The 24152-nt window shown below is 38.7% G+C and overlaps 2 protein-coding genes across 3 annotated transcripts; one reads left to right on the forward strand and one right to left on the reverse strand.

Annotated features, from left to right (window-relative positions):
• The first annotated feature begins 1130 nt into the window (after positions 1-1130).
• LOC139145437 (arenicin-1-like) lies at positions 1131-6282 on the forward strand. 2 transcript variants are annotated; one of them, XM_070716621.1, is made up of 5 exons: positions 1131-1441; positions 1691-1828; positions 4040-4156; positions 4682-4835; positions 5977-6282. In XM_070716621.1, the coding sequence occupies exons 1-5, from the start codon at positions 1355-1357 to the stop codon at positions 6078-6080; spliced, it is 600 nt and encodes a 199-aa protein (XP_070572722.1). In that variant the 5' UTR covers positions 1131-1354; the 3' UTR covers positions 6081-6282. The 2 variants fall into 2 exon arrangements, with proteins under 2 accessions (XP_070572722.1, XP_070572723.1); XM_070716622.1 differs by having other exon boundaries at positions 1241-1441; positions 1697-1828.
• Positions 6283-7270: 988 nt separating this feature from the next.
• LOC139145438 (NXPE family member 3-like) lies at positions 7271-21955 on the reverse strand. The gene is made up of 5 exons (XM_070716623.1): positions 21793-21955; positions 21200-21504; positions 20323-20868; positions 12122-12174; positions 7271-8323 (listed from the first exon to the last, which is right to left on the reverse strand). The coding sequence occupies exons 1-5, from the start codon at positions 21895-21897 to the stop codon at positions 7590-7592; spliced, it is 1743 nt and encodes a 580-aa protein (XP_070572724.1). The 5' UTR covers positions 21898-21955; the 3' UTR covers positions 7271-7589.
• Positions 21956-24152: the final 2197 nt, after the last annotated feature.

The raw sequence follows: 24152 nt of genomic DNA on the forward strand, positions 1-24152 counted from the left end.
TATCAAATGTAAGGCGCATCTCATGTATATTGATATCTTTGATCATTGAGTACTAGCAAAACATTCCTCAGAAGTAATACAAAAGTTCACTTAGTTGAAAGTGGACCTGATAACAATTAATAATGTCACCTTGTGGTATCAAGGGTCCCAACCCTCACTTTAGTAAGGATTCTCATCGTGTGTAGGTAATTGGCTTACCAGCGCGTTATGGTAAACAGAATGACTTCGGCAGGCAGGACATTACGCTCTATAGCGATTCTTCTGCTTCACAAACACAGTTTGGCAAATTCATTATTGTTTTTGCTTCTATTGATTCAGAAGTCATGTATTAGGCGGATTATATTTTTTCATCCCACTGTTTCTTCAATTGTCTCCTTCATCCCTGTCGTTTGTGGTCACAACCCCGCATGATTTCTGTCACCAAAGAAGAAATGTTCGTGCGCGCCTTACTCCTATCACCAAATGCCTTCTGGACATAGTGCGGTTGCTGTGTACAGGTATCTTCACAGTGTAATTATGGGGATCAGCTTACCGGGCTTTAACGGCAACTAAATATAATAGTATAACATCATAGGTAACTTTAATCGTATTCCAAGTGACCATTTCCGACTGAACTATCAGCCCCATATTTTCCTTTGTCACAAGACAAAGGTTCAAAAATTACAATATAAAACCAACATCACCCTAATCATACCTAAACGCATACATGTATTTTATCTTCATAATTCAAACTCTGCGCATTGACAAAGTTGGTGATTATAAATGCCTGGAAATTAAACCCTTCAAAATAACATCCCTCCCAGGTTCCGCGTTCCAACCACCATCCTTGCGTGATTAATGTGTCTTTCGCATTCTCATTGTGCATCACATGAAAGTCGCAGACATGCATGGAGCAGAATCAGACACCCGTTGCACTCCTAAATTCACAGACAAAGAAGAAAGACGTTGTCTCTGGTCTTCCTCGTGTGCATCACGTGAGAGTCACAGACAAGCCGGTGCAGATTCATTCGCCCTTGTGTTGCTATCCGGGACATCCCCTTTCACCTCCCCTCACTCGCCCCCTCAATTTCCTTATTCTCTAAATTAACATAAGATAAAAAACTCTTTAGATCTTTGCCATTCAAACACTCGACGGTTCCGTGCCAATGAATAGAACACTATTTTGCTTGTAGAATGCTTGTCGAGGGAAACCGACCTTGTTGTTTAAAACAAATTTCCTTTCAACGAATATGTATATAAAGGCAAAATCGGGAGCGAAAGTTACTTCGGTTGGAGCCAGCGGAATCACATCGCAATAACTCGAGCAGCAAGGAGTTAAGCAACTACTTTACACATTACTTTAGAAGACGACAAAATGAAAACTGTGGTGGTATTCGTCGCATGTCTGTTGGTGGGAGCTGTGAAGTCGGCTCCCGGACCCGCCGACAAAGAAGAGTCAAAGGTAGGTCCTGGGTTTAAAACTGTTTTCACACCTGCATGGCTGTTTGATTCGTATCTGAAATCGTCTCCCGATGGAACTAGCACAACTTTTGACAACAGGCAAACCAGGTCCTCTTTGGAATTTGACATCGACAATATCAAATATTGTTACGTACGCAATTCTCAAAAAGTGTTCATTTCGACACAAAATTGTGAGACCTTCCATGGTCACGTGTTCTCTCACTCGGACTAATTTTGCTTATTTGTTCAGCAACAGACATACACTGTCGTTGTCAAGGACCATGGCGTCGAACAGGAAGAGAAAATCGTCATTGATGAAGAAAGGAACGTTGAAATATTCCAAACTGTTGGCTCAGACGACGCAGAAATAGTTGAAGATTTTGATGCGGTAAGATGAAACTGGTATTTAATATTTGTTTACTCAAGTGACTTTTTCACGAATTATATCTGGGCAAACGGTTGTTTGGAATTGGACGGGTTCCGCTTTTTGTTCAAATTTCTCGCATCGAATCAAATTGTCTCGTGACTCCTTAAGGTAAAGTGCGCCTCAAGACAGACATTCGTACTCTAAAACTTTTCCATATAATTTTCTGGTCTACCGCTTGAGGGGGCTCATCATAAAACTGGTGGCGTACGACATAAACCGTCTTATTTTTTCCAAAAAATTTAGTTTTCCCTGTTGAGTCAACACAGGGATGATTTTGAAGTTCAAATATTGTTAAATGTTCAGTAATCTGTTTCTGCAGTACCACAATTTGCACGGTGACCCCTGATTTTTATTTTTATTTGGTACAAAAACGGTTTAAAGTTTATTAGGGAAACTTTAGCAAAGTTAAAGTTAAGTCTATCACTTTAGACACACATGCTACCTTAAAAATCAGCCATCTCAAACTGAAAATTGTATAAATTTTCTTTGTCGTAATTTGGAGTTCTGTACACTCGTGAGGTCGACATTTGATGCAGGGGCAACCAGTATGCCGAGTTGGCGTAATAGTTGCGAGGGATGTGTTTACATAATAATTTTTCAAACTGTTGGTATTCTGAAGAGAAATAAAACATCAAGAAGGAGTGTGAAAGCTCCTCAAATGTCCTCTCGCTACGACTTTAAAAATGTACCTGTCTGCCATCATGTTTTCTCTTCCCATCGACAAAACTTCTGGTCAACCCTCTCTCTATCGTGATTCCTCACATTGCTCTCTCAGCACTACGTACGAAATTCCCCTGCCCTCTCTAAGCAACGATAGTCTAGTCCAGCAAATTCCGTGATGCAACCGTACTTTGCTCACCCGGATTTTTTTTCCACGTTGTCTGCTGAGCGAACGAACGAAGCTCCCTGCCTACACATGATGAAAACTGTTCATCCGTTCTTCTCTCTTTCGCTTTAACGAGAAACATAGCGTCAATGACATTTGGCTTCCGTTTGGTTCGATGTGGCAGGCCAGAGTGAGTAAACTTAATTAAGTTTATCCCTGGGAACGTGCATACGAAGTTTCAAAGCAATCGGACGAGCGATTTCAGAGAAAATTATTTTTTGATCAAAATATTGGAAAAATTGCCCCAAAATACAAATATGAAAATTTCACCACAATTTAGAGACACTCAAGGAAGGTTGCCTCTGGGTACATGCATACTAAGTTTCAAAGCAATGAGAATAGTTCATTTAGAGAAAATGATATGATTTTTGTTGACCAAAAATGCGAAAAATTGCCCAAAAATACAAATATGAAATTTTACCACAATTTTAAAAATCCGACAGAAGACAACCAAAGGATCAAGAGTATCAAGTTTAAAAGCAATACAATAAGAAGCTTGGGATAAAATAATTTTTTTAACCCAAAATGGGGAAAATTGCCCCAAAAATACAAATATGAAAATCTCACCACAATTGGAACAAATCTGACAGAGGCTAACCCTAGGATTATGCATACCAAGTTTCATGAGACAAGCGCTTTCCAAGTAGATTTTTTGACTTAAAACGGGAAAAATTGCCCCAAAATACAACTATCAAAATTTCACCATAATTTGGAGAATCCCACTAAAGTAACCATAAAAACCTGCATACCAAGTTTCAACCACGTCTGGCCTGTGGTTACAGAGTTTTAGCAATTTGCTGGACTTTACCCCTTTTTTACCTCATTTGCATATTTTTGACACTGACATGTTCATTTGAACAAATTCAGATCTCCAACCCTGGGTGCACCTATACACCAAATACTAATCTGGTAGGAGCTGCGGTTATGGAGTTTTTGATGTGGACGGACATACGTCCATACATAGTAACATAAATACCTACGTACATATCGACGCCGCCGACCCACCATAATAAGGTCTCTTTGCCATTTATGATATATACCAAATGTGAGCTAAAAATGCCCGTCCATTGTTGTTTGAAACTGACAGCGAACAAATTTGCAAACAGCCAGCGTTGTTTGATAGCACTCATGATGACTTTGGGTGGGAGGTATACCGGCAAAAAGTGATATTGTAATTAGCGAACATGCGTCTCTGCAATTTGAAAACTCTCACTTTAGAAGTGCACACTACCTTCGAGTCGAGGGGCTGATGTTTACAAGACTATTATTTATAACTTTTCTTGAAGGGTCTTGAAGCCACGGTTCCAAAGAACGGAGACTCCTGCTACGTCAAACCGATGGATGAAGCTGAGAACATGCCGCCGGCTGAGCTGAAGTCCGACCTTGAGAGCCTGAAGTCAGAGGTGAGACACGTCAGCATTTCTAGAGAAAATTATTCGGAACCCCCCATATCAGCAGCGTGGAATAAAAACGTTTATTTCAAAATGACGACGAAGATACACAAGGGAGCTTACGACATTAGCGTTTGTTCGGCTGCGAGAGCTCAAGGGGGGTCACGAAGTTTCAATTTTCTTCTGTTAGGACGAACAGGCAAAGTCTGCCTTATTTCAGAGAGAGTTATGTCAATTGCATGGGTTTTTGAAAAAAGCTGTATATCACACATCCTTCTGAATAAAGATGATGTCGAGAAAGTCTCATTATGATAACATGTGTTCACTTTCTCAGTGAATTCCAAAAGTTTCAATATCCGGTTGTTTTCATAAAAAGACACGGAGAGCATGATGTAACTTGATTTGTTAGTGCTGGACAGTCAAGTAATTTTATAGCATGTTATAAAATATTTCATAGTAAATAATCCAATAGTGCATGGCTGGCAGAGTATTCTTTATCTCTTTCCGATATAAAATCATTATTTGTTTCTTCTCCAGGATAAAGTGTCAGAATCTGAGAACGAAGGAGAAAGCTATTACACGCTCTCTGGCCGGCCAATCAAAAACAAATCCGTCGTGGGTGAAACCATTGCTAACAAATGTGAAGGAAGAGATATCTATTGGCTGGCCTCAATTCCACATGGTGATCAAGGTAAGTGACGTTTTGGTAACCCGCGGCGGGATTTCATAGCTTTCCACAAATAACAGTTAATTCGCTTTGGGTACTGACATTCGGGCTATTAAACTCTTCGATCTTCTTAGAAATATTCGCTGGTGTACCATTTTGGTACTATTAGTGCAAGATACGTAGCAGATTAGTATTAATTTATGCAATTATATTAATGAGCAGTTTCGGTATTTAAATTTTATGCTAATGATTCTTTATCACTGTGAAATATTCATCTGCCTCAATTGTGTATAAGATATTTTTGTAGGCTTATTTTGAAACGTGAGGATGAAATCAAGTTTTTTCCATCTTGTTTTTGTAGAAATCGAAAATTGGTTTCTCCATAGAATTAATAAGAACCAATGCGGGTCATTTTGAATTGTTATTGTCTCTGTATCTGAGGTCATTCGATTTTGTAATCCTAAAATTTGCACCTTGCCGGCTCAAATTCATTCTTGATTATAAAAGGAGAATGGTTTAAAAATTCAAATATAATAACAAATCTAAAACTTCCCTTTTCAAAGTTCAAATTTAATTTCATTTGTCATTAGATTTTTAGCCAGTCGTTTTCAAAGCAACATATTTGAAACCAAAATGACTGTTAACTAATATAACTGGTGTTCACGACAATCACTGGCATTCTTCTCTTCGTGTAATTGCATTTCCGATGTATTAACGTCAGCTTCGAAAAATTAAGTTTTTGAAATATCGTCCAAATAAAACGGAAATCTGTTCTTCATAATCTGAGTTGTACTTGTAGGGATATATTGGACAAAACTGAGCCAGTTTAACAATTTCAATGCGATCTGAAATATCAACTGGCCCAAAATCATGAAAATGGAAAAACAGTTTGACCTTAGACACACCTCTGTATATACGATTTAGACACGGCATCTAGTAGTTGAATAATTTTAACAAGCCGGCTAATACATATATGTAGGGGAGCTCCACCTATAGTGCTAGTAAGTAGGTATCTTGTACAAAGCAGGGGCAACAGACCTCTATTTCTAGCTCTATTGTACTTTGGTCATGCCTTCCACAGTATATAACACTGTAAAACGTAGACCCGTGGAGTTCAAACCGCTAGGTCATTAACAAACGGCTGCATCTACAATTTTCTCAACAGACCGTGATAAACGTGGTTGCTACTGGGTAAGGTACTGTAGATATACCTACCTCGGTGGTGGATATTGGTATCGTCGGTGCTGGTATATCGTCCGGTGCTTTTAGAGAGAGTGCGACTGCGTGCAGGACCGGACACTCAACAACCACATCATCATAATGGATGTGCGTGCATCATAGGATTCGTGCAAGAGTCGCAAATCATGAAAGTAATGCCCTCGGAGGTTGTTTAACATTTTCAGTTTGAGATTTTGTGACGGTTTAGAGATATATTTTGACAAAATAAAATTGAATTATGATTGTAAAATAAGTGTCAGGGAAGCGTTTCCATTACTATTCGCCAATCACGTGATCTACACCTGTGACCCACGACATTGTCGTTACCAAGGGACGGGCAAAGCAACGTCGTTGTCTGCACAGTTCAGTGCAAGCGGTACGCGCACGTTGCCCGTCAGCTGAAAATTTGAATACGCACCTGCCCGGATATGACATCATTTGAGATAAAAGAATACTTTCAATATATATTGTCTCCGGGGGAACGAGAGAGAGAGAGAGAGAGAGAGAGAGAGAGAGAGAGAGAGAGATTGATTTTGGTAATCAGTATGACAGTGTTGGGTAAACCTCAGTAACTGGTATTACCGTTACTGACATTACCTAGCAACTACCTACTTACCTACCTATCTGTCTGTCTATCTATCTATCTATCTATCTATCTATCTATCTATCTATCTATCTATCTATCTATCTATCTACCTTCATACAAATAATTTCGTTCAAATCTGGACACAAGTCAAAAGCATACTGTTGTCACTTTCAGAACTTACTTTTTACTTAATTTTGCAAAATTTCCCATAAAGGTGTTACTAGGGCATGCCTTTGTCAATCGCCCTCTATAGGTTTGATTCAGATGCATAGCTTTTTACTTCCACATTTCTGGTTACACAAGCAGATGTAAATACGGTTTTTTATTATTCAGAATCTATTGTACCGGTTTTTACTTGTCATGTTTTCGATTCGAACGCACTCTGGACGCCTTCATTAGCTAAATATACCGCCCTCAAAATTATGGATGTATGATGCTCATTTTCTGACAAGTGTTGGGTATAAACATTACAAATAGTTCTTTGTAATTGTATAGGCCTACATCTCTGCTACTCGACCACACTTGCCGCTGTGTCCGCTATCCACTACCAAGATCGGTTTTACAGGACCCCGAAAAATACAGCCCTAATTCAAACCCTTCCGATGGTCAGGATGTCTTTTAGCTTTAAATATCAAAACGAGATGATACTCAGCTGGCCGTGTTTATTCCCCGGTTAAACCTTTATTAATAATTCAAGTGAGTGCTACATAAACTGGATACTGCCTCCTAAGCCAAAAATAATTATTTTTCCTACAGGATGTCTGCACGATATACTCTCAGCCATCTTGACAGACTACCAAACCCCAGCCGACTGATCGCGAGAATTCTTGCAGGTATTGTGAGAGAGAACAAAATTATCGTGTATAGATTGGAAGAAAAACGTAGTCACAGATTGAGTACAAAAACGTCAAAATCAACCAAACCCGAGGACAAAATGAGAAGTATACAAAATGATGTGGACAGGGGCCTGACCATTACAAATCTACCATACCAGGACAAATATAGTTCAACATCATTTGTACCTGTTGGTCGATAACATGGGGTCCCATGTGGACATTGTTAGGGTCGGGATGTGAGAGTACCATATCCCACACATCAATAAATCGGACTCCAATACCTCCGAACACACGCCGAATCATGCGGTTCATGTCATACAGAATCCAATCCCCGCTGTGAACACACTGAGGGGGATTGACGTTTTCTCTTGGGTTAGACAACCTTATAAGAACCATCGCATCGGGGCATCTTTGAAACAGCCTCACAGCAGCTAGTTTTGCGCTGTGTATCCTGTAGAGGTAGGATCTCTTGGACCAGGTAACAAAATGGAAACTAAAATTGACAATGAAAACCACCGTTCCTGTCTTGCATTCGTCCGTCGTGATTCCATCCATATAATCACTCTCAAACTGCATGCTGGATACCAGTTGTGGATACGGACCGATACGGAGAGCTACGAACTTATGCGTTTTGTCAAGGTGGCGTGACCTGTCAAAAAGGCGCGAGAAAGCTTCGCTGACGTGCCTCATTGTTGATCCGCCACTCAGTCGAATATATTTACTCTTGAGACACGCCTCACGTTTATTTTGAGTCCATTGCCGACCTCTGCACACCATAGGTACAAAGGTCAAATTGTCACTCCAGTAGCCGTCTGTCATTGGAACTTTGAGATCAGGTCCACATCTTGGCAATTTCGGCGTCTCTTTGGAGCCTACAATCATAATAAGTAAATGAATAAATAACTAAACAACAAAAAATAAATTTGTGTTTATCTACATTTGATTATTTGTATCGGTTTTAGCGTCGTTCTGTCTCTCTCGTCCATTTATTCATTCATCCGTCCATCTATATCAATCCATCCATCTATATCAATCCATTCATCCGATCCATCCGTCCATCTATCTACCAACCTGTGTTTGCGTGATAGACTTACCCACAAGTCATGTGGCATTTGTCTGTAAATTTGCTTCGGCTCATAGTTACTGGCTCGCCTAGTTTATTCCTTCAAATGAGACAGTTAGCGTATTTTACAAGGGGGGGGGGGTCGGTGTAACTCAGGGGTTGACTTTTACAAACCAGTTTTTTTTTGGTTGGTTAAATTAAACAACCATTGTTTTGTTTTTTTTGGGGGGGCTTCAATTTTTACGAAAGATTTGCATGGAATTAGGGCAAAAAACAACAGAATTGACCGAAAAATACATGAAACAGAATACGAACATGCTTTATCCTGTCTGAACAGGTGATAACAAGTATCAGAGAACACTTTTGTTCACGAAAATAAAGTTTTCAAGTTTACCAATGTTCGCGATATGATTTTATAACACTTTTAAAATCGAAAAAAAGCCAGTTTCTGAAAATCTTAAGTTACATGGAGTGTTTACAAAGATTTTAGGGTATCGTAATTACATAATTTGAACAAACAGGATTAACAAATATAAATAAGAACACTAATGGGACAGGTGCTTTTTATGATAAGATATTCTGACGAGTCAGTTTGACTGTCAAGTTCGATTTCACTGAGGTAAACTGCATCTTTCGTACTTGGGTCTGACGAGTAACTTTGACTGATGGATAGTAAGCCACTGTATTTTCTGTCACCTATTCTTTCAGCATTCGGAGGACAATGGCGTGTCATCGACTGTGTATCAATATCAGATGAGGCCTTAGGACCATGTAGATGCTCCAATTTTTTGTTTCCTAGTATAAAGTTAGGGGTGTACTACAAAATTTAAACCAGATATGAACTGAAAATGCTCTTGTGTTTCATTATGTATTGCAGTTGTGTGTAAATTTAAACTTCTGCCATATGTTTGCAGCTTCATTGAAAGTGGTATGATCAACATCATGAACAATATTCATCGCAGATTAATTCTAAAAGTCATTAAGTATACAAATATGTCATTAGCTGAAAAAAAAATTATTTGACTGCTGTCATTCGTTCACCACTTTATATAGCAAGTGTAATTGCCTTGGTCAAGTCGTTCAAACTATATATGCCTAACTGTGAAAGCTCATTTGATATGCAAATTATAAATAAGCTTACATGAAAATGCGAAATGACTTTCGATATTGTTTTAAGCTAGCACCATCAATGTGCATAGCATGTTTCGCCAATTTTAATCAAGTAAATCCAAGTTTAATCCCCAAAATGAAAGTTCATTCAATATGCACATGATGAATTGACTGAAGTAAAATTGATTGATAACTTTCAATAATGTTACATCATATTACTATCAAAGTACATTGTGCTTTTCATCGAGTTTGGTCTAGTAAATTCAGTATCCCTAATAAGGAAGTCTATTAATTATGCAAATAAGGAATTTGGTGAAGTAAAAATGCTTAATGACTTTCAATAGTGTTAAACTATAGTATCTTCCATGTAAACAGCAAGTTTAGTTAACTTTGGTCAAGTCAATCAAGCCCTATAACCCCAATTAGGAGAGTTCATGAAATATGCAAATTAGGAAGGGCTGAAGTCAAAATGCTTAATGACGCTCAATAATATTGTATCGTAGTATAATAGTGGTATCATAATATCTTCCTTTCCAGGAAAGTTCATCAAATATGCAAGTTAGCAATTAACTTTCACGTCACACCTTTGTGTCTTTCATGGCGGATAAATCCTTGCATAATCAACATGTTTAGTAGATCTTATCCAATTCTGTGCAGTTGTTCACATTGTATGTCTCTTTTTCTAAAATCATTAATTATGCAAATGAGCATTAAATATGCAGACCATACCCACCAAAATCTAATCACTTCTTGCAATTCTCAAACAGAATCTGTGTACCTGATTTTATTCTAATCTGAAGAGTCATTTTCGGAATATCGGGCCCCACAAACAGACAGACAGACAGACAGACAGACAGACAGACAGACCGCTGCGACACTAGCTCACGTGTGTGAGCACGTGAGCTAAAAAGGGCTTTATACAAAATACTTTGAAACAATATACTGCATACCTGGTTCTTTTGTTTTCTTCAGTGTAACTTTTTTGATAGCAACAAATGCAAAGGGCATGCAGAATTAGCTTTATTGTGTATGATTTTAATCGGGAAAACAAATAAGAAGATTAATTAGGTTTTATATAAAATACTTTGAAAACACAATATACTGCAGGCATTTCTGTTTTATTTTCCTCAGATTAAAGGTATACTGTCACCTGTTCCAATTTTGCCACAGTTACCATGGAAAGAGAATATCTAACCAATCACAGATTTTAAGCAGGTGGCCGCTTTTTAAAAACAGCGCCCTCACGTGGCATTTTGAATACCAAGGAACGCCCCTTTGACCATATATGGGCATATTTAGATTACAGGTGACTCATTACCTTCAACTGTTGGTAGATAGAAAAAGGAAGGCATGGATACCAAACAATAGGAAAAGACAGGGATATCATCAATATTGACAGTGTTGTGTTCAAGAACACCAACTTTTATACTTATGTACATTGCCACGACAAGGCCATTTGTTTACACTACACTTCTTAAGTCGAAACAAAAAAATATCAGTGTATCTTCACAATTTTTTTTAAGAATTTTATGTCAGCCTTTGCTGTTTTGGCAGAAACAATTGGTTAGGTACTGGAAATGATAAATAAATGAGGATCTCCATAAAAATAAATATGTGGAAAAACACAAATTGATATATGTTGGCGGCCATTGGAATATATAATGAGGTTACATGACCATAACATGTATATTTTGGGACAAGAATGTTATGGTGGCTCTTAAAATATACAGTTGTTGAGACAGTTTTTGATTATTTCAGAAGTCTGACGTCATGCCAGGTGGTACTTCCAAATGTCAACTTCACGTACCCCATGGCCTTGGAGCACAAAGGGTAATCATATAAATAATTGGGGGTCGGGGCGGGTACATTTTACAATTGATGAATGGGGGGGTCATACTGTAGATAAAAAATTGTAGGGGTCGCTTTTCGCATTTCAATTGTAGCTTAAGTGCCACCGACCCCTAAAAAAACGAACGTGACCTTGTGATATCAATATTCAAAGACCCTAGCCTTGGAAAGTGTAAACCTTGTATTGGAACAGCTTAAACACGGAGCTCACGACGGACAGTAGACCAAGTAGCGAGTAAATATTTGTGTGTGCCTCTTAAAGGGACATAAGCTGTAACTTATGGCAAGTTTTTTCAGTATTCTGCTTCTGTATACTAACTACCATGTCTGACCCTAATCTGTTTGTCATGCTGAATTTTGAGTAAGCTTATTGTTTTTGTCAACATAGCTTGTATGTGTTTAGTGATCATTGTTTATCCTTTACAAATGAATTCTAGTCCGGACTTGAAAACAATTTTCAACAATAACATTAGAGATTATACTTATATAGGTTGTGTTGATATGCTAAATACTTGGCATTAAATAACAGTTTAGGGATTCAATGCAATTAGTGTAGGGAAACAACAAAACAACAGTTCTGAAAAAAAAACACTCAAAAAGATACAGCTTATGGAGCTTTAACCAAAGATCCCACATGCTCTATGCTTACCGGATATTTGTACCTTCAGTGGAGTTTCTTCCAATAAGCCTCTGTAATGACCCCTGCAAGACAAGTTTGATGTTAGGTAAATTCACTACCATTAAAGTCCCATTGGTGCCGTTTTATTCGGCATTTCCTTTCGCAGAATATCATCAAGTTTTTCTCGCGGAGTCTCTATGCTCTTCACGATGGTGTGTCCACCCCAACCCAGTACTGACCTGTCGATGAAGAAAACGTGCGAATTCTATGCTATTTGAATAGCGCCATCATTGCTGAGTACCAGAACACGCTATGGTGTAGTGAAAATGTAAGTGTATCTATACAAATTTATATTATTTTCACGGAGTGCCCGTTTATTAGCCGGAGGGGCCATGCGTTACCAGAAACACATCGCTATTCCCCGAGGCCGTAGACCGAGGGGTTTAGCGATGTGCTTCTGGTAACACACGGCCAGGATAGGTAATAAACGGGCGCTATAGCTCGAATAAAAAGCAGGTTATGGGTGTTTTATAACATGCTACACGCTCATTTTGTACTATGTTATGGTTTGTACTGTGTTTTGATATTATGCACCGCAGTAATCCATTGTGACAAGTTCACTAGTTTACTTGGCGGTTTCTCCACTCTTCACTGCGGCAACAGTAGTACCACTTTCTTTCAAAATATTCTACGCATACCTAGCAAAATCCTTGGTTGCACTTGAATCTTTTTCGTTAATGAGCTGCTCAAGTTCCTGTTGGAATGGAAATTAAAGCTTGCTGTTTTAGAGGGCGAGGTTCGTCGCTCATGGGCGCTCATTAGGCTTTCCCGCCATTTATTCAAAGCTGCAGGCGACACTATGGTCACGTGACCATGCACTTTTCCAGACTTGGTCAAAAACTAATATCTTAGGGAAATATCTTTCAAAAATACCCTCTGGCGTCACTTTTGTCGATTCTGTGGTGACTGAATGTATCTATTTTCCCCGTCACGTGACGTATTCTGGCCAATCGCAACACGGAATGAGTATGTGGCTTGTTATAAGAACACATATTCATGTTTTAAAAATGTAGTTACAATCTGTCACGCAACTTTCAGTGCATAAAATAGCATGCCACGTATTCCGTTCGAAACTATAATGAATTCCCAAAGTGTTGTAAAAATAGGCAGCTACTTAGGCTCAAACTTTAGAGCGTATTCAGTCATGCAAGTGCGTCTGATTGTACGAAAGTACACACCGACCGTAGCAAGCGAGCCTTCATTATTTACGGGGAGGCAGCGACAGTACTAGTGGTGGAATTTAAGAAACATAAGAAATGTAAAAGTTGACCTTCTAAAATTGTCATTGCAAAATGTAACCCCCTCCCTCCAATCAATTCATCAATGGTAAATGTGATCCCCTGGTCAACATAATTGATCTGATTAGATTAAAAAAAGATTATAATGTAGCCATGATGTGTCATCTAGGTTTGGCGCTGGAATTTAACGGCACAACCACGTCACTTTGCACATGGACACTATCTGTGCCTTTTTTGTTATTTTCTGAATTTTGCTCTGTGTAGTTAACTCCAATTCCTTGTTTTACTCCCAACAAAATCCTTAAACATTTAGTCTGTTGCTACGACTAATCCCCCACTCCTAGAGTGAGGTATTAAATACGCGAGCTATGGCCAATGTAGTCGCCCTCTTAAACATTTTTTTACAGTCTACATGAAATACGTTTGTAAGATTTGGGTTAGTCCAGATCGGCTTGCACGAATTACATCTTTTCATTTAAGACATTCACATGTATTACATTTATAATTAAAGGTCTGCATAAATTAAATTTTGAGATGGGCTGGCTTCGGTATAGATGGGATTGCATACGAGATACATCATAATAATACATTTTTACATGTATTGCATTTATTACATTATAGGCCCTCCCAAACTCGCGTCGAAGTCCGATCGGCCCTCCCGACGAAATCCTTATAGTTAAATGTATCTCGTGCGGACATTTAATGGAAAAAAAATGTATTAAATGTAAAAAAATGTATTTCGTGCATTAACAAATGTAATAATGTAAAACTTTCAGCATTCTTGACTACTGGCCATGGATGCAATACGCTAGGGGCAAAAGTCCAAATTCGAGCAGAAACCGTCGACGGCTCATGGAAAAATGCTTGAAATACACGTAAAAAGCCTGTGATAAAGCTGGTATGGGGTGATTTATTCAAAGACTAAATATATCTCATAACTTTTCGAGCTAAATCCGCGACACCGTTTGGTGTGGTAATAAACGAGCTGAGAACTTGAACGGCCATGGTTTGGCTCGCAGCTGGTCTACACATGGGGCGATGACCTGACCAGAGCGCGAGAGACACACCACAGCTATCGATATTTCATTTTGCTTTCTCTTCTTTCCTTGCTGTAAAAACTATAAATCAAACTTAACTCCATAAACACAAATGTTGATAATAGCAATGAACCTGCTCCGATTTGGCTATAATTCAAGTCACAGTTGCACTCTCATAGCGCAGCTTGTACTCACAGGCGCTCGTGGGCTGAGCAGTCTGCTTGATTGATCGATCATCTGCTCGACCTATCTATCGCGTACTTGTTGCTCTTCCCTCCACGGCAGAGCAACGAGTACGCGATCGATCGATCGATCTAGCAGACTACTAAGCCAACGAGCGCTCGTGCCCGTACTATAAGTCGCGCAGGCTAATGTAATTCTGCTAAATAGCAAAATGAAGAAATAAAGAACCCCTGAAAAATAGAGAAATGGCTGAATGTTATTCGGCGAAATGATGAAATAGCGAAATGAAGATAAAATGAAAAGTAGAAAGAAATAGATCCAACAGACAGCAAATTGTATTGCCACTACTAACAAACAGTCGTTTCGATGTAAATAACACACACGCACTCACTCTCCCATCGTCCCCTGGCAATCTTGTTACACACCCCAATACGGCTAATTTGCTCCCACGTGGCTTTACTCGTTGGGCCCGTGTCTGGTTGTACCTCAACGCTCCGATGATGGAGCCGTAGCACCACTTAAGCTTGAAATATATCCGCGACGTTTCTCTACTGTCTATACATGATCATTTACATTAAAATTGGACCAAATTTCGATCTTAGATGTGTTTTCCTAGCGCTGTATTTCTGAAGTAAGAATAACACGTTCAGCATGGTATCTTTATCAGCAAACCTTATTTTTATCAATAAATCCAAATAGAAATTCCGGATGCGTTTAAATGCTGAATTGTAGTTGGTTTTCCCGAGTACGAGTATCGACGTTACTGACGAAACCTCTAACTGTGCAATGTTGACAGCAAATCGATATGAGGAATTTGCACCTCGAGATTCCATCTTAGGGAACTTTCACTTTTTATTGGGCGGGCGAGGATGGGATCGGGGGTCGGTGGATAGCAGGGGTTAGTTTTACAACACTGTTCGGGGGGTCAGACATAAACAAAAGACTGGGGGGCGTATTTTACCTAAGTTTTTTTTTGTGGAACTATGGCAATGATAACAAAATTGAACGAAACGTCAAAAAACCCATGTAGTTTAAAAATATATGATATGAGCACATGGATATAATTGCAACAGTTGTCTGCAAAACTGTGGCAGTTTACGAACTTTCTGTCGATAGAACTACAATTTTGAAACGAAAACGAAAGTTAAACGGTATATACACTTATGGATATGACATTTTAGCCTACAATTAATAGTTTGATCCTGACGAGTTTCTTTGAATGTCAAGTTCATGGATGCCAACTCCATCTATAGTATAGTAAACTTGACGCTAAAAGTGACCCCTCAGAAGCCAATAATTAATTTTAGGGAAAATGTCATAACTAGAAACGAGCATAATCCGCGTCAAATTTATCATTTGATTCTGAGGGGGTCAAATTTAGTGTCAAGTTCATACCTCCCGTAAAGTGAGTTGACATCAGTGAACTTGATACTCAGTGTAACTCGTCTGAATCAAAAGATTGAATCGAAGACAAAAAGTGTCATAACTATGGTGCATATAGCAGTTTAATGTTCTTGTTCGTTTTAAACTGTTCTATTCGTTGAATGTTCGTAAGCCGGCACAGTTGTATTGATATAGACAACTGCAGCAGTTACCATCAAATGCAGTGGACATTCATGGCAGTTGTACTAATACAGAGATTGTAAACTGTTAAAATTATACTCATATCTTATCATTTCAATCTACATCATTCGATTCATGGTCATCTATTACTCAGCGTTCAATTTTGTTAAGCAGGTTTTGTAAAATGTAACTCCCCAAACTTTTTAATATCTAACTCCCAAACAGTATTGTAAAACTAAACCCCCAGCTATCCATAGACCCCCCTCCCTTCAAAAACGAATGTTCCCTAGGTTGGAATCACATGGTGTAAATTTCGAATTTCGATTTGCTGTCAACATTGCACAACTAGAGGTTTCATCAGCAACATCGTTATTCGTACTCGGGAAAACCAACTACAATGTAGCATTTTACGCCATTCTATTTGCATTTATTGATTTAAAATAGGGTTGGCCGATAGAGATACCGCACTGAAAGTGTCATCCTTAATTCAGAAACACGGTGCTGAGAAAACTATCTAAGATCAAAATTTGATGGTCAAGTGAAGTGAAATAAAGAATTTTTGCCCACAGTTCGACTTGTGTACGCTCAGAGTTGGGGAAGGGGAGAAGGGCAACCGACGCACAGCATTCACGGTATCACTCGGGCAAAAATTTAGTAGCCCTGAGCTCATCTTATGACCAATCAAATTTAATCCTTCGAGAGAGCTAATTTACACCATGATAATCACAGTCGTCGCTATATTTCCCTTTCCACACTAACTTTTATATGGTCGACACTTAGCTTCAAGTAAAACAATCCATAAAGAAACTGCAAATTGTGACGACCAAAAGAATGCAGAATGCCACCACCAACAAGGCTCTGTAGTAACATAAGATTGTATAAATTCTTTAAACTTTGACATTTTTTGACAATTTTTGTATTTTAAATTTTGCCACAGTGTCACCTAATCACGTAGCAACGAATTTAGCCCTCAACACCCCTCTGACAAATCCCCGCCAAAATCCATTACGACATTCGGGCAATATATAAATCTATTAGGCTAAAAGCCGGAAATACCGAATAGACAGTATCACTTCAGTTAAATTACATGCCTATGACCAAACGACATTCGTAATCGTCAAATACAAACCGAATTAATGAAATAATTGAATGGCCGCATTGTGTACGACGAAAAAAGAATAGCATGTTGTAAGTTTGTAAAAGCGTGTCGTTTTGGCGTACTTAACCATAGACCCTCCAAAAAACGTTTTTGGAGGGTCTATTACTTGATCGAAAAGAAAATGGCATTTCAACAAAACATCCATAAGTCGATGTGTTTATTCGAAATACATATATTGTTTGGCCACGAAATGTCACGGATTTAATATGCCCCAATTCGAAAACGCAAAGCGTCCAGACCTCTGGTCAATAATGGGTCAACTGTGACGCCACACACCGGACAATATAGTCAGTCAACAATGATTTACTCTCTCAATACCGAATCTGGCTTCTCCTTTCAGAGGGAAGATGGCTATCAGCAAACAAACAGGAGGGGGATACGTTCAAGAAGGGCGACTGATGAAGCGACTGCACGTTGGTCCTGAAACACTGTTAGGACGAATCACAACCATAAAACCGTTTCACGGGGACCAAGGACACACGACCAAAGTCAAAGCACTATAGATTCACCGGTGTCTCGCCTTGTATTCCGAATAGATTAAGGGGGCCGTCATTATTTACGGCCTGCGGGTCGGAGGAATTACATTAGAAACTCCGAAATTTCGAGTAATCCCTAGCCAACCATGATGACTTTGAGTAATGGTACACTTTCACTTAGCAAACATCAAGATATCTCTGATTTATTGAAGTATGGCGCCCGAAGGGCGCGCCGGAAAATATGAAACATCCTGATATCTCTGATATATATGCCTTGTATATTAAAGTCATGCACCTGAAGGGCATGCTAAAAATGTCTGATATATTAAAGTAATGAGCTTGAAGAGCACGCTGAAAAATATTGAACATACAGGTATCTCTGATGTATGTATGCTTCATATGTTAAAGTTGGGCGTGCTGAAAAATATGACTGATTATTAAAGTTACGCGCCCGAAGGGCGCGCCGAAAAATACAACTGAATGATGAAATTTGTGGCTGACACTTGCATTTTAGGCAATGGTGAGCCTGTGTCAAAATTCAAAAACACACTGACCCCCCCCCTATTGGGCATTTCAAAAACATGGTGACCCTCCCTATCACCAAAGTCAAAAACAGGGTGACCCCCCCATGAATCCACCGCCCCCCCCCAGGCTGAAGAAACTGAACAGTCCCTAAAGGGTTATGACTGAGTATAGAGGGTTCAGACAGGACTGCCAACGAAAGGATCATGTCTCCTTTTGTTGTTAGCGAGTATGACACCATGGATTCTGCCCCTGGTGTACATCATGAGGTGGAAGTCAAACAGAGTTAAAGATAGTCCAGTCATCCTCCGTTTACCATAGTATATATTGATGATACCAAATAATGTGAGAGTTTATAATTTGTGTTTAGAATGAGGCCGACTTATCTTGGTTTCAGGCCGTATGAAGTTTGAAATTTGAAGATTAACTACAGGGAACTCTGATTTAATAACAGTAAACAAGTGAATAAATAATAGAAAAATAAAAATAAAAAATAGAAAAAAGGTCAAAAAAGAAACAAAATAAACAAAAACAAACAAGTAAACAAAATAAAACGAACAACAACAAGTAAATAAAAACAAGCCAAAATAAGTAAACAAAAACCAAGTAAACAAACAAACAAACAAACGTTTGATGGATCAATAGTGAGACTTCTATGAAACAGAACAGCTTCACCTTAAATTGCTGGGGAACGGGTCTCCTCTCTATATACTCTGTAAAGAGAAGGGGACATTCCCTGGCAAGGTGAATCTAGTCATGAGGCAACTGATGATAATTTAGCAGGGTAAACCAGGATTTGAAAGGTCTTTACGATTGCTGTACCCGAACAGTACCCGTTAATTATACAAATCCATGTATTGATATTTAACTTTTCCAAGGTGACTCGGAGGGGATCAGTCAAATTCTGTGTTAGAGAGAGGGGTTATGAAATCTGCATTTCATATGAAAAGGATGACAAATCCCTGATACTTTTCTGTTCTCTCTATGAGAATTCAGTATGAGAAAGCAACATGCACAAATATTTCACAATATATATTTGATACAGTGACTTATTTTAGAGATAGAAGAATGGCAAAATATCTTTCCTTCTCATCGATGCAATTATTTTCCTTTATGTCACAGGTTTTCTGTAGAAAGATGCTTTTTTATGAACAAAATAACAGTTAAAAAAGGCAGTTTTTGTCATTATTAGCTGTGCTTTTATGGTTTCAATGTTACAAGAAAAGGTCCTCTCAGACACTGTACACATCAGATTTGGCTAAAAAAGCTCTCTATGGCTCCTCAGGAGATTTATTGGATGGTTGGCAAGTCTTAACACCCATCAAAGTTTTTGATTCACTGCTTTTTCCTCTTTGATATTAATGATTGACATCCATTTCTGTACAACAGTTCAGGACATCTGGTTTAAGCATAGAAAGTGTGAAATACATTCACAGCTCATTCAAAATACAGCGCATTCAAAATATACTGTATTCAAACTTTAAGATTGACACTTTGAAATTCCTATCTTACAACTGACATGTCAACAATTTCATTAAAACATAGAATGACTATTTAAAATATAAATATATGTAAAATGTAAAATATAATATACATATATATATATATATATATATATATATATATATATATATATATATATATATATATAAAATTTATGTCCACCTTTTGTTTTACCTATGTCGCGCGCCCCGGGGGGGGGGTTTCACCCTGTTTTCGAAATTTGGAATAGGGGGGGGTGTCACCCTGTTTTCGAAATTTGGAATAGGGGGGTCACCCTGTTTTCAAAATTTGGAATAAGGGGGTCAGCCACTTTTTGACGTCGGCAAAAAATAATCCACCGCGCCCCCCCCCCCCCCAGGCCGAAGAAACTGACCAGTTCCTTACCATGGCTTTATTAGACCCATTGTTGTAAAGGGATGGGTTGACCTGTTGACACGACGTTCCAAAATGCAATCTATAATTTACGTAATCGAGTCAAATTATTGCTTACTTTGAGAATAAGGGCCTTATATCTGCGATTCCTTCTTCGGTGACGCTGACCACCTTATCAATAGAATGCAAAATGGAATCAAGGGTGTTACATGGTAATGTTTGCGGTTTCTCACACACAAATGCTGTGCCTCCAAGAGCATTGTGGTTGATAAATTCACACATGTCTTCCCATGATCCATCGCTGATGACGTAGCACTCGGTAGATTCTGACGTGTTACCCTGGACGAAGGTGCCTTTCCAGCCAGGCGGCTCTTTGTATCTGATTTCGTTATCCAGGAAGAGTATAGCCTCGCGTGTGAATGCAAGTGTGATGTTGATGAAGGCAGCGCCTTGCCAGGCAGCGTAAAAGTAGACGCTGTACGTGCCGTTACCGTAATCAACCACTCTTCCCGCCGTGCTTTTTTGCAGTTTCTCATTGAACATAACAGGCTCGAAGAAGTCACCACCTTTACTCCGTTTCCCTCCATATTTGTCGTGGGCCTCGATGACCACGTGTACGAAGTCTCCGATCTTGTATTTCGCTTTGTCTTCATAAAGAAACACTCTGAAATTATTTAGAGGAAAGGGTGGAAGGATTAGGTCACGATGAACTTTTATTAACTAAATGATGGCACGATATCTATCCACAAAGATAGTTTTCGAAATGGTCTTATGTTTTATGACACGATACTTAACCCGTTTTACCTCTTGTGTTCAGATGTAGATTCCGTTTGATTCGGCCAGCTATGGCCAGTACTTGGACTTTACATGTTAGACATTAATTTCACTGTCACTTTTTAATAAGATTGGTGAAATTCATTCAAATTGGTAAAGGGGTAGTATTGTATTCAAGTTTGTTGCATTCTTCATTGTCAAAGTAGCAAATGATATCATACCTGGTCTTTTCTGTTGATGTAAGATCAGCGCTTCCGGCACGTATTCTAAACGGCTGGGCGTCGTCGTTTCCGATTGGATGTAGCGATTTACTTGACCATTCTAATTCGTCTACAATGCCTGTCCATTCAAGCCCGAATCTTGTATACTCATTGTACGGAAAGCGTACAGGGCTTACTTCTTGAGGGTGTATATCAGCTTTGCAGTTGGGAGAAAGGTTCAATCGTCTGACCGGCGTGGGTTTTGTTTCTTCAGAGAATGATCCTTCCCGATTTTCTTTCAGCGTGATTGTTTTAGTCTCAAAGATCTGTCAACAGATTTTGCAATTGAGTTATAATATCATATACGACATTGTAGTAACGTATGATAAGTATATGTATATGTGGCATGTCTGGCCACCCACATAATTATGCACAGTCAAAACTCGTAGCAACTCTTTAGTTAAAGGATGCACATGACAAATTTTGATCACACATACTTCGGTTCATGAACGCTATCGTTCATTGTACTGGCCCCCTCCGAGACCCTTTTGGTCGAATGAATTACAGGCAAACTTACCTTGGACTGAAGAAAAAGAATGGCGATACTCACTCACCTGTGTGTAGACAACAGCTCCAAAGAACATGCCGAGACAAAAAGCGATGACAGTAGCAGACTTCTTGTTAAAGAAACCAACGCGGGCTGGAAGCATGTTTGCCATTTCGCAGCACCATTACAGAGTGTGGCTTTAATTTTTTTGCGAAGACAATCAAAGTGAACAGATGCTGCCGGATAAGATAAGATGAGTTCTGATTTATCACAATGGTTGATAGTTCAAGCTCGTGGCCAGCTGACACCACTATAGGAACACAGGTTACAGCGAATTATGGAATTGATCGATTAACAAACGAACGTCATCACATTTTTAACACAAGCACATGTGTCACAGTGTGCCGGTAGATACCCCACCGACCTTGAAATTTTTCATTCCATTTGAAGATAAAGGACTCAAATAAAAGACAAAGGATATCAACAGCCACATGATTATAATTCGAGTTAAAATTGTACAATCGTTCTTCGATGGCAGGACGTCTGATCACTAATTTATTTTTTCTACACAGTCAAGTACAATTCTCTTTCTGTTTATATTATATTGGTTGTACTGTTAAGGTAGTATGCGCCTCTAAAGTGAAAGACTTAAAATTTTGCTCAAACTTTCCTACATAAAACCTTCAATAATTCTCTTGCCAAATAAAAAAATCGGGGGTCACCGTGCAAAGTTTAGAACTAGCGAAGCAAATTACCTAACATTTTGCGATATTTGTAATTCAAAATTGTCGCCATCCCTGTGTTAACTCTATTGGGAAAATTAAATTTTGGATTTTCGAAAAACCAAGACCATGGAAGTTTTTCTCTCTCCCAGAGCTTTAAAATGAGCCCCCACTATGGGTAGATCAAAATAGAATTGACGAAATTTGAGAGTCCCCGAGGCGCGTTCTACCTTAAGAAAAGCTGGTTAAAATGTAAGCTGAAGCGGTTGTAAAATGTGACCTTGTATTACTAGTCATTCAATAGGGCTACCGTAACCAAATTGTGCAGGGCCACTATTGGCATGCATCCAAACCTTGCTCACAGTTTTTGGTCAATGGAAGTTTGAGTTCGAAAATATCCAAAATATTGACCCAGGACTAGTGTACATATATTTGCTACCTCAAACGTATAGTACTAGTATGTGTCCTTCGTTTTTCTTAATTTTTCAGTGTCACGGGGTATCAAAGATTTGAAATTGAATTCAATGTCACGTTGCAATGTCCCTGTCTCCACTCTCGGCGTTCGTTTCTACTGTGACAGCTTACCTGAACTCTAACTTGAACCAGTTATCACCTATAATAACGACAGTGATATTTAATACTTTTATGGTTTTTAGATTCACTGTATATCTTGACAGTATACGTATGCTGTTGAGACCTCTTCGAGATGTGCATTTGGAAATGGACTTTGCAAGCTTTTGCACCTACTTGCCGCGCATGACAGACGTCGATACACATCCATGTACATGTATAATGACATTATCAATGAGGGCGTCTTTCGCCTAGCAGCTTGTCAGGGACTTTGGTGTTAAAAATACATGTTTTTGCCATCCCTTATGGCACAAAACCAGAAAGCAGCTATCAATAACTGTTGTGAAAACAAAGTGTGTCGACTTTGAAATTTGCAGAATGAGGAAAAATTGTTTTCTGCGACCAAAAGGTCAGAGAATCTCAAAGCAAGTTTTTATTTTCTGCTGATAACGTGACTGCTACAATTTACCGATCTTTGCTTGTCTATTGTACCGTGTACTCTGTGCTGAGCATTGTACTGTATATATATATATATATATATATATATATATAATCCGTCTGCACCACTATTCAAAGAACTAGGTCTTCTTGATATCTTTAAACTGTATAAACTTGGTATAGGAAATTTCATCTTTGATCTGTACAATTATAATCTTCCCCACCATATTAGTGACTATTTCAATATGGTCGACCATGGCCGACATACAAGGTTTAAACTTCAGCAAAACTTAGCTATTCCGAAGATATACACAGATGCCGGTAAATTTGCGATTAATTATTCAGGCGCTAAACTGTGGAATAGTTTACCCATTCACATGAAATCACTCACATCACAACACCTGTTTAAAAAAGAGTTAAAACAACACCTCATCGATGAATCGTAAAGTAGTCACTGTCATGTAAATTCTTATATTTTAAGCTCGTTGTATTTACTGGATTTTTTTTCTTTCTAGCCCTTTTAACAGTGATGCACATGCAATATGTAAAACGTTTATAGTAGTTGTTATTTTTATTTCTTTATGGCAATAAATGAAATGAAATGAATATATGTCCTCGTGGTAAATCACAGTGCTCGATGCTAAAGCAGAGTGTTATATAAATAATAACACAAAATTGCTTCACTTCTTCTGATGAT

Source organism: Ptychodera flava, chromosome 12 (assembly GCF_041260155.1).
Source record: "Ptychodera flava strain L36383 chromosome 12, AS_Pfla_20210202, whole genome shotgun sequence".
NCBI classification, from domain to species: Eukaryota; Metazoa; Hemichordata; class Enteropneusta; family Ptychoderidae; genus Ptychodera; species Ptychodera flava.

Bases quoted from the DNA above. Each gene is read 5' to 3' on its own strand.
- LOC139145437 (XM_070716621.1), top strand. From the start codon at position 1,355: ATGAAAACTGTGGTGGTATTCGTCGCATGTCTGTTGGTGGGAGCTGTG. The intron at 4,157-4,681 runs GTGAGACACGTC...TTTCTTCTCCAG, and splicing joins TTGAGAGCCTGAAGTCAGAG to GATAAAGTGTCAGAATCTGA. The intron at 4,836-5,976 runs GTAAGTGACGTT...TTTTCTCAACAG, and splicing joins AATTCCACATGGTGATCAAG to ACCGTGATAAACGTGGTTGC.
- LOC139145438 (XM_070716623.1), bottom strand. From the start codon at position 21,897: ATGGCAAACATGCTTCCAGCCCGCGTTGGTTTCTTTAACAAGAAGTCT. The intron at 21,505-21,792 runs GTGAGTGAGTAT...ATCTGTTGACAG, and splicing joins GAGCTGTTGTCTACACACAG to ATCTTTGAGACTAAAACAAT. The intron at 20,869-21,199 runs GTATGATATCAT...AAATAATTTCAG, and splicing joins ACATCAACAGAAAAGACCAG to AGTGTTTCTTTATGAAGACA.